This window comes from Protomyctophum bolini, assembly GCF_963924005.1.
Source record: "Protomyctophum bolini genome assembly, chromosome: 3".
In the NCBI taxonomy this organism is placed as follows: Eukaryota; Metazoa; Chordata; class Actinopteri; order Myctophiformes; family Myctophidae; genus Protomyctophum; species Protomyctophum bolini.
Window position 1 is genome coordinate 37,771,720 of NC_137864.1, and position 11,624 is coordinate 37,783,343.

An 11,624-nucleotide genomic window follows, 5' to 3' on the forward strand; every position below is an offset into this window, starting at 1 on the left:
AGCTTCAAATGTCTCTGCGGGACTTTGATTCGGGAGGCAAAGGTCCGCCTCTCAGTTACTCCTTCTCAAACCTCTGAAATAACAGCCACACAAAACAACCGGTAACTACATCTACTCGGAATATGCAAAGCACACTTTCAGCTCGGACAGACAACAAGCGCCGTCCCCACTTCTCCTGCTTGTGGCCCGCGGCACAAAGGGAACATTTGTCCTCGCGGTAGGGGAGCGCCGTGCCTTAAATGGAGATCTCGGGGTACTCTCAGCAGGACCCTGGCCCATGCCGTCTCAGGGGGTACACTAATGGGGAGCGAGAGGCTATCAAAAGGGAGCATTTACTATGGCATCAAGGCCGGGGGGGTTATGAGAAAACAAAGACGCCTTTCCACGATGCCCCCCCTCGTCTGTTATTTACATGGTAATCAGACACAGCAGATACATAATTATGTACTCCTTCGTTTTATTTACTTTGCCTTTTTTGGCTGATGTCGTTTAGTTGTTTTACTAGAAATCAGCGTCTCGTCGTCACCAGTGGTGGAAAAGGTACTCACATCTTTTTTTACTTAAGTAAAAGTATCAATACCGCAATGTAGAAATACTTGAGTAAAAATACAAAAGTATTGGCATAAAAATAAAAGTACTCATTGTGCAGAATGTCCCATTTCAAGTTTTTAAATGTATAAAAACTTTTGAAAGCTTGTCGATCTGTCTGAGATGAAGTGGAGCAGAAGTGTTGGAAATTGGAAATACTCAAGTAAAGTACAAATACCTCAAAATTTTACTTAAATGGTAAATTATGCATTTATATAGCGCCTTTATCCAAGGTGCTTTACAGAGATTGTTACATTCACCCATTCACACACACATTCACAGAACGATGCCGGAGGAAACCATGCGAGGTACCAACCTGCACATCAGGAGAAATTAGGAGTTCAGAGCCTTGCTCAAGGACACTTCGACACCAACTCTGGGGTTCGAACTGGGAACCTTGCGGTTGACATCCAGCCACTCTACGGCCCGACTCACACCTTTCGATCTAGCATACAACATTGATGCATGCTAGATGTATACAAAGGGTGTGATACATCTTGCCCCAATGCATTTCCAATGGAAGTCACATGGTTTGACACAACATTTGTGTTGTACGGCTTTCGGCTGTGTTTCGACTGCCCCCCACACCCTCATACAACACAAATGTTGTGTCAAACGATGTGACTCCCTTTGGAAATGCATTGCGAGCTTGCTATACATCTCATACAACAAGCATACATCGGTCTGTTGTAAAGGTGTGAGTGAGGCCTACCCCTGAGCCACTGCCCCACTTAAGTACAGTACTTATTACTTAAGTAAATGTACTTAGATACTTTACACCCTCGTCACACAGCCCTTTCTAAAGCGACTCTTCTGTCTTCTTTCTATGAAGCTTTCCATGTACTAGACAGAGCAAAGGCTCCTTCTCCTAGTATCCATTCTCTAGCCCATAGCCTCCCTTTTCGGGACACATATTTCCTGGTTGCCGTGTTGCCCTGGCAACCTCATTCACACACAGCATAAAAGGATACTGAAGGCATGGAGCGGAGGAGATCTGCTCAACAACAACAATGCACTTTGTTCGTGTTGATTTTGTCGACTAATACTATGACGACAAATGTTCGTCGACTGCCTTTTTTCACTGACGAAAACTAAATGAAAACTAAGCTACAGTATGATTCAAACTAAGGCTAAATATATTGACAATTTTGACTAAAATGTTAGGGAGGGACTAGAGGAGAAGACCATATCATTTATATTTGGTTGCGCTTGGGTTGTTGCACTCTGAAAATAGCAGATCAATTTTGTCTACAAAAAACGTAGTCAACTAAAATCGTATATTTACGGTAGTCGACTAAAACATTTCAGATGATTGAAATGTGACTAAAACTAAATGAAAACTATTCAAGAGACTATACTCTGGGGGAGTTAAAAACTCTTGCGGTTCTCATCCGCTCACTCTACCCCTGAACCACTGCCACCACTGGTTAATGTATGTTTTGTAATAATATTCAATCTACAAAGTAAAATCTACAGTTAAATAAATGTAGTATTGTAAAAGTACAATATTTGGAACCGAGATGTAGTAGAGTAGTTCTTATACTTTCCAGCACGTGACAGCAGAGCACAGCCAGTTAGGGCAGTCGCTGAATCCCTTTAAGCTTTCAGGGTTGCAGGGGTTAAAACCAGTAAAGAGGTGCTAGGGATAAACTGTAGTGAACTGCACATCCCCATAATCCATCATAAAAAATATATATATGGCACACACACGCACAGTATATGGATTTGGTGAACAAAGTGTGTGTGTGTGTGTGTGTGCGTGCGCGGGACCTTGGCAAGAATGGTTTGCACCATCTATTAAAAAAACCCCACATGAAACAGCAGATTTACGTTGTCTGGCAAATAATATGACCACTTATGAGCTTTTTGAACCATCTTGAAAGACAACTCTATTTTTGCAGCACGGGCATCTTGTACAGCAGAGTTATGTACAGTATCCATGCATGCGTGTGCGACTGCGTGCATTCTTTTTCTCACGGCACACATGTACACACACACACACACCGATGTACGTTGAGCAAAGCATGCACCTTTGCGTGACTGTGAAGGCCGGGCAGTAATTTGAGCAAAAACTTGTGCCTGCGTGAGGTATTTATTTGTTCATGGCCACGGAGTGGACCCCCCCCCCCCCCCCCGCGTGATGCTTCATGGATGGCTAATTTTTTCTTTCCTGACCTCCCTTTGTGTGTCAGTGATCCCCCCCCCCCCCCACCCACCACAGCACATCAGCACATCGCAGTTTGCCAACCCCTGCCCCGCTTGCCCCGACTAAACCCCCCCCCCCCCCCCCCCTGTCCGCACGGCAATAAATGCAAAAAGCTTGACACATCCCTTGGAGGCGCCTTAAAGGAATCCTGTTTTTCTTTTTTTGAGGCACTGATTTGACAAGACAAGGGGGGGGGGGAGGATGGAGTACTAGTGGGGGATAGTATACAGGCCTTAATCAGTCCAACATTGACATGGAATGGGTGGTGTGGGAGGGTGGATGGGGGTGGGGGTAATAAGCCGTGGGTGGGTCATTTGTATGGATCTCCAAACCTCTTGGTGGTACCATGAGCTCAGTGCAGAGGTCCTTAGCATCAGGGACAGGGGTGGTAGACAGGGTCAGGGGGGTCTAAGGAGAACTAACCCCCCACCCCACTGCAACCATCACACACACACACACACACACACACACACACACACACACACACCTATTGTCTGCTATTTTCTATAGAGCTGTAGTCATCGTAATGCCGAAACAATGGGACCACCAGAGTGAGCAGACAGATGCGTATCAGCCGGGGCAGAGCCATAAGATGTGCTGCTAACTATTAAGGATGATTTATAGTTCATTCGCAGTTGTGTGCGCTGGTGTCTCACAATGAAAATAGCCACAATGTGTCGCGCTGTGCACACGTCGTGGCCTTGTAGATCGGCTATTGTCGTTGTGACATAATAATAATACCCTCTGATTGTCTCTTTCTCTCCACCTGCTCCATATCTTCCACCGGTCCTTCTCAGACTGCGAGTCTTACTGTAAGGCCTCCAAGGGCAAGCTGAAGATCAACATGAAGAAATACTGCAAGAAAGATTACGGTGAGTGAAGACATGCAATATGCACATTTACATTAAGATTACAGTGAGTGAAGACATGCAATGTGCACATTTACATTAAGAAAGACTACAGTGAGTGAAGACATGCAATGTGCAGATTTACATTTTAAGAAAGACTACAGTGAGTGATGATGGGTTCGACTTAAAACTATGTAAAAAACTAAACAAAACGGCGATTTTCACTAGTTTGGGTTTCGGGCAAACATCTGGTCTCTCTTTAGGGAGTCTCGACCTGAAACGTTTGGGAAGCACTGCTCTAACATGTCCAGTCGCTGCAGTCTTTAGTGTGGTCCAGTCTAACACAGTGGGTCGCTGCAGTCTTTAGTGTGGTCCAGTCTAACCAAGTGGGTCGCTGCAGTCCTTAGTGTGGTCCAGTCTAACCCAGTGGGTCGCTGCAGTCTTTAGTGTGGTCCAGTCTAACCCAGTGGGTCGCTGCAGTCTTTAGTGTGGTCCAGTCTAACCCAGTGGGTCGCTGCAGTCTTTAGTGTGGTCCAGTCTAACCCAGTGGGTCGCTGCAGTCCTTAGTGTGGTCCAGTCTAACCCAGTGGGTCGCTGCAGTCCTTAGTGTGGTCCAGTCTAACCCAGTGGGTCGCTGCAGTCCTTAGTGTGGTCCAGTCTAACCCAGTCCTTAGTGTGGTCCAGTCTAACCCAGTCCTTAGTGGGTCCAGTCTAACCCAGTCCTTAGTGGGGTCCAGTCTAACCCAGTCCTTAGTGTGGTCCAGTCTAACCCAGTGGGCCGCTGCAGTCCTTAGTGTGGTATCTAGATAGTCTTCACTACAAGCGTTCTTACTGACAGCTTACTAAAGCATCAAACACAGTGATTGAGGGAGTGGGGTGGGGAGGGGGGGCATAGAGTGAGGAGTGGGGTATCTCCTTGATTGACAGCCCAGCGGGCATTTAGGACCAAAGCGGATGAGGCAAAGTCAGTGTGACGGACAGTAGGTGATCTCCAAGAGGACCTCATTAAGTCTGCACGCACGCACACGTGCACGCCCGCACACAGTGTGAGACAGCGTGTGTGTGGACTTAACACACACACGCACAGTATAGGTATATAGCACCTTTATTAGAAGGATAAACCCCCCCTCTGATGTTAGAGGCGCACACACACACACACACACACACACACACACACACACACACACGCACGCACGCACGCCCCCCCAAACCAATCCATTCCCCACACAGCATTCCTGTGAGCGTCCTGTCCGCTGTGGTCCATTCAAGGTGCGGATGAGACGTGTGACCTCTCTCCCCTCTTCCATCCCTCCTCCTCCACCCCACCCCCTCCTCCCCCCTCCATGATTGAAGTCATAGGCTCTCTGTGGAAGCTGGTCAACCAAGCGCCAGCATCCTGCAGCATGCATACATACATACATACCTCGGCAGCTTTGACTGACAGGCCGGCCCATTGTTCCGCTTGGATTTAGGGAGTTAGGGCCTCGACCTCGACACCTCCTCTCTCTCACCCCCACACACACACCCCTAACCTTCCACCCCCACAACCTCCCCTACTTATGTGTCTAAAAATCACACTTGTGTGAAGTGAGGGGCCCCCACTGTATTTGTAGCGGCCATATGATGTCATTTAGTGCCCTAAACAAACATTAAAGTCCATAAAAGTGGCTGGCAAACGATTTACGCAGTATAAGTGCTCTAAACAAAACGTTGTAATATCCTCAGACCATAGATTCCGAATCCCGAATGGGCATGCTGATTTTTGAAGGGGAATGAATAAGACTTATGACATAACAGAAGCAAAAATTAAAGTCCATAGAGTTGAATGACAAACGATTAACGTCATAACGGCCATAAACAAACAATAAAGTCCATAGACTTGGCTGGAAAACGATGTATGTCATAAGTGCCCAAAATAAACATTAAAGTTCCATATGAATTGGCTTCCATTTGACATAATATTCAAAAGCCATGCATTGGAGGGGCTTGCGGCCCTCAAAAACATGGGACGTCCTATTGTCAAGCAGGAGAGAATATCACTCAACACTGTACTGAGTAGTACCCCCATACACACCTGCTGCTGATGTACTGTAGCATGTGGTGGCCATGTTGAAATGAATGCATACGGGAACTGCTGGCGTCGATGAGTGATAACTGATAACCCAACACGGCACCTTCCCTGAACAAGAATCTGTCCTCCTCAGCCGCAATGCTTGAGTCTGTACGTGCGAGTGTCATTTGGGTGTGTGAGCGTGACAGACACAATGGAGTCAAACAGTTATGTTGCAAAACCTTGAAGCAAGGCTTCTTTCATACTGGGCCGTGTACTGAAAATAGCCAAACTACAGGCTCACAATCAGGGGTCATCGCCATGCTGACTGGTGAAGTGGTGGCCATTTCTGTTTTATTTATTTATTTTTGCCACGGACATGCAAAATGACTGCACAATAATATTACTAGAAACTCATAAAGAGCTAGCCCTGAATGAAAATAAGTAAATAAGTGTCATTCAGTAATACGGTCTTATGATCAAAATTAGAATTCTAATGGTGTGTAAAAAAGAAAATCAAAACAAGACATGCCACTGACACATTTGTTTGTGTACGGACATATTAATGACCCGTGCTCACAACGCGTGTGAGATTGTAGATTGGCTATATTCGGGGGCATGACATAATTGACATTGGTGTGCAACCGTGTAGAAATCAGAATAATCAAAACGACTTTTGGTGTCAACAATTGGCTTCTTAAATCATGCCGTAACTTCTTCCAGCTTCTAACTCAACTTGAATTGTAACTTGATATTGTTATAATCTGGTTACTGTAATGATGCCTCTAATCCATTACTCCCCAGCAGTTTCAACTGCCATGTTCTCCCTGTGAGCGAGGCCTAATCCACTTTCTCTCTCACCAGGGGTCTATACAGTTAACGTGTACACGATGAGAACCAGAAAAGGCCCACTTAAACAGCTACAGTACCAAACAATAGTCTGCAGGAATGTTTTTGTTAGATACAAACCAGACCAATATACCAGCATAATATCCCCAAAGGCCTGTGTGCCATACACGGCCACACAGACAGTGCTACATGAACTCACATAATGTAGCGTGGCTGGAGAAAGTGGTGTAGTTTATGGCTGTTTTGAATAGAGCAGCGGGAGAGCAGGGGCTACATGCTGCGTAGCACAGTGATGCTACAAGCTACTGCGGTCGATATGAAGACCAACTCATTGAAAGAAATGCAGCGGGTGGGAGTGTTTGTGTTGCCTTTGTGGTTACGGGGGGAGTTAGGGGCTTTCTGTCTCAAATGTAGTCGTAAGGATAACAGCTCTTGCTCAACAGAACCAAGCATCAACAAAAGGCTATTCAGTACTATTTACAGACCAGACAGCACAATGCTAGGCCATGTACTGTATTCTTCTGTTGTCCAAACACAAACAGAGAGAAGAGCGCCTTCCGCTGGTCACAGGTGGTAGAGGCAGGGTGATGGAGGAGGGCAGAGTTCACCATTAGGTCAAATTGCCCAATCAGTCAACAACCACAACTGTGGCATTTTGTTGCCAAAACCATAAGAGGTCATGAGAAAGAACATTAGTGGCTCAGGAGTAGAGTGGCCGGTAGAGCGGCCCAGATGGCAAAAAAAGGGTAATTTGTCTGTGAAAAATCGTATGGTGAACTCATGATACGATTCCAATCATATCATGAGTTGAGTGAATCGTTAGCCTCTATTATGTCAAAGCTAATATTGCAAATTCATTTTGGAGCATTTGGGGTGTAAATCTGACCCATTTTGGCAAACCTGACCTCAAGCAAGGAAATAAGGCTTATTTTTTATTCAACGATTCTACAGAGCCAATAATAGATGGACCTGTGAGGCTTTCAGAAGAACTCTGGCTCAGAGATAGTCTTTTTTCCAACTAGAAGCTAATGGAACACTGAAGCTAGTGATTATTCTATTTGTAGAGGCCATTGGAAGACAGGCTGAAAGGCTTCCGAGAGCCATGGTCAGTTCACACAGAGCAGCAGGTCATAGGCTGGACGATCTGGGCTGTATAAATTGTTTCTGTGAATAATATATGATCTTGACATAATAGTTAAGCTGAAGCTGCCAACTAGTGGGTTACAGTCACAGTGAAACGCTGACGCAGCATTTGAGGCAGCTCTCATTTGAGGACGCATGGTGAATAGCTTACTGTACTTGCTGTGAAAGATGCAATTATAATATTCACGTGCGTTGTTACAGAAGAATTATCTATTTCAATGCATAGGATGCTGCGGTATTGCTGTGTTCACACGGGGAGATGCAAACATACAGTCTACCATTCATTGTCAATGTAAGCCTGCACGTTTGTATCTGCTGCAAAAGATACAAACCTACAAAAAATATCACCTTTGTTCAATAGTTATATGGCTTGCCTTTGACACGTATAGCAATATGCTTGATTGTTTTTAACAGGCTAAATTAATCTGCACATATACAGTATACTGTATATATTTGGGTTATTGGTCAGTGGATGTTCTTTTTTAATGTGTTTACATGCTCATCATACTGTACATGACATGTCATAAATTGAGTCTGGATAATCTACTTGAATGTTTGCTATCAACTTAAACGTAAAGCTGGTAGTTCCACCGCCTCTAGCATGATAACCTCATCCATTTTCAGCAAAGATACAGTCTACCATTCATTGTCAATGTAAGCCAGTGACATGAAGGATGAACTCCAGATACACAAGAGACAAATATGCTGTGAATCTTTGCATATTTTGCATCTGCCCGTGTGAACGCAACATATAGTTGCTGTCGGGAGGAAATCACCTAACTCATTTTTTTTGGTTTTTGAACCTCAAAAACAAACAACTCATTCATAATAAAAATTCATATTCTTTTAATGCCAGATTTAGCCAATACGTCCCAGGCCACCCAGCCGGCTCTACTCTGCGAGAGGAGCGAGACTCAGCACAGCACAGCACAGCTGATTTTTTATGTTTTGATAGGCGTTCCATCATGGTTGTTTAAGCACAGCTAGATGGCTGTTTCAACCAATCAGATTGCTTGCTCGAAACAACCTGTAGTCCTAATAACCATACCACCCCCCTATTCCCCTCTCTATGCCCACAGCCGTCCAGGTGCACATCCTGAAGGCAGACAAGGCGGGCGAGTGGTGGAAGTTCACCGTCAACATCATCTCCGTCTACAAGCAGGGCGAGAGCCGCATCCGCCGCGGCGACCAGCTGCTGTGGGTGCGTGCCAAGGACGTGGCCTGCAAGTGTCCCAAGGTCAAGCCCGGCAAGAAGTACCTGCTGCTGGGCAACGACGAGGACTCCCCCGGGCAGAGCGGCGTGGTGGCGGACAAGGGCAGCCTGGTCATCCAGTGGCGGGACACGTGGGCCCGCCGGCTGCGGAAGTTCCAGCAACGCGAGAAGAAAGGCAAGTGCAAGAAGCCGTGAAAGGGCCCCGGAGAGAGGAGAAAAGAGGAACGCCGGGATTCGGGAAGGAGGGAGGACATTAGAGAGGGAAATAAAAGAACACATATTGAGAAGAGGAGTGGGTCGTAACAACAAAAAAAGTGAAAGAAAGAATATGGACAGAAAAGAGACTGTTTGTGTCGCTGCTTTTTTCGTGTATAGAAGCATGAAGAGAACTATTTAGGATGATTTTTTTGTTTGTTTGTTTCCGTGAACTTTTGTTGAAGGAGCTCACCTTGCAGATTTTGGTTTCACAGGTTATTTTCCTTTGAGATTTATCTCCAGTGGATTTGCCGACTTTGCACCCATTATTATATAAAGTTGTTTGTGTTCATCTTTTTTAATATCTCAATATGAATCCAATATATTTTATACTCCGATTGAACCAATACCCTCTGCTGGAACAAAAATAAATGATACAGATGAACACTTTAATAGAATTGAATCGAGATGAAGCCACTGAATGGCCACTGCAATTTAGCCTCCTTAGTTTCACTTTCTGAGCAGAACTGAGCTTTTTTTCCCCATCAAAAACCCTCACTGCTCATAATACGGTACAATTCTTCATCCACTAACATTAAACAAATACAGATGTGCATTTGCTCCGTTTAATAAAAAACAAAAGTGCCATAAAATATTATTTCCAAGCGTCAGTAATGCACAGCTGTTTTTTTAACGCATTAAAACCGGGAAAGTGTCAGTGTCATTTTAGATTATTTTTTTCTTATTTCTTTTTTGCATTGGCCGTTCAAAAACAGCAGATATACGAGCTTGTATATCTGTTATTTTTGACCATTTTGTTTTTAAAATCTTGAAAGTGAAGAGAACTACTGGTTTAGAAGGCATTTGTAGAATGGGCCTTTGCCCTGCCAGGGCTGTGCAGTATCCCAGGAAACAATCACATAGAATGGGCCTTTGCCCTGCCAGGGCTGTGCAGTATCCCAGGAAACAATCACATCCCACAGTCAATGTCAACATTTGATCACATTTAAATTAGCAAGCGACCAAAAACTATGGACATTTTCTGGTAACCGCACAAAGGGTTAAAATGGCATTGACACATCAATTTACCTTTTCCACCGATTTGCCGTCGTACATCTTATTGAATTCATTCTTTCATTTCTTATTTTTTTCATGTACATTATTGTACAGATCACCCTGCATGCCAATGCCTCCTAGACAAAGCTGCAATGTTGGATTCACTAAGAGGTGCTGCTGAAAATAGTATATTTTTATTATTAAATTAATTTTCTTTGCTTTCTCTGCAACTGCAGCAGGTCTTAATATCTCGTCATGACAATGGTGAATTCAATTCACGATACAATTACAAAATACTAAGATCATTTCCCAAATCAAACAAACTCACAATATTTTTCCCCAATCAGAATACGAGTAAGAGTAAATTACAGTGTATTGCTAAATGACTATGTATCATTATTGTTTTTATACTTGATCATGTGTCAACCATATCATGAGACCAAAATAGTGAGCTGACAAAGAATAACCTGAAACAGTACATGACGTACTACAGGGTAAAACGTTGGAATTGAATGAGGACAGAATACATTTTGTACTTAGATCGAATGAAACAACACTTCTAACTTGCATAATATTTGAAGACCAACAATATACACATTTCTGCGATTTGCCTCTTAGAAAAAGTATCCTGACACCCAGCATAGCATTTTTAACAGAATGTATACATTTTGCCCTCTATGATCTTGTTAGTATGTCATTTTTTGTAAGAAAACACAAATTAAAAATTATTAGAATGTCAAATATATTTGTAATTGATCTATGCCTTCTTCTAATGGGTTTGGCTACTGACCACTACATCTCCATAGGCGGATTTATTATTATTATTATTATCTTTTTTTTTAGAGAGAGAAGAGGTATGTAGTTTTGGGAAGTAATAGGACAAAAAGGGCAGTTAAACAATGGAGAGAATTTGCTTACCAAACGAGGCAACAAAAAATGTACTTCTCTTTCACCGTTCCTTTAAAAAGGACAACAAAAAGGTACTTATACTTAAGGTGTAAAGCACCTTTGTTTCTCCTTCAACTAGCCCGTCGAGCTTCCAACATTACTAATGTTAACTACGGTCACAGAACAGGTCCCTCAAAGCTCTGGCGTGCTGGTTGAGGTTCGTATAGCGACTCCTGGGATGGTAGAGAAGAGAACAGCTAATGCCACGCCAGCCATGCTCTATTAGACTTCATTGAGCACACTCTGTAGGGCGCTGTACTGTACGAGCACTCAACAGCTGCAGTTCCCTATTGAGACGTCACAGTCATTCTCTGCACTGTGCTTTGCTGAAGGACATTCATTCAAAAGTGCATCTAACCAATCGAAGCACCCCCAAAGGGATCTCAATGGTAAAGGTTTATAAATGCCTCTGCGTGCGTTATCGCAAACCTGAACCAGCATTTCGTTTTTTGATTTACAGTAGTAGAGGCAGGCTTTGTGAGATGTTCGCAACGGAGAGGAAATCAATGGGGCTTAGAACTAAGGCCT

The 11,624-nt window shown here is 44.0% G+C and overlaps 1 protein-coding gene across 2 annotated transcripts in view; it reads left to right on the plus strand.

Annotated features, from left to right (window-relative positions):
* Nucleotides 1-10,243, plus strand: part of LOC308312916 (netrin-1) — a 78,637-nt gene extending 68,394 nt beyond the window's left edge. For both annotated transcript variants that reach the window (XM_080759703.1, XM_080759704.1), the window contains 2 exons: nucleotides 3,592-3,666; nucleotides 8,764-10,243. In XM_080759703.1, coding sequence (XP_080615829.1) covers nucleotides 3,592-3,666; nucleotides 8,764-9,092 — 404 coding nt within the window. In that variant the 3' untranslated portion in view covers nucleotides 9,093-10,243. The remainder of the gene's footprint in view (nucleotides 1-3,591; nucleotides 3,667-8,763) is intronic.
* The last annotated feature ends 1,381 nt before the right edge of the window (nucleotides 10,244-11,624 follow it).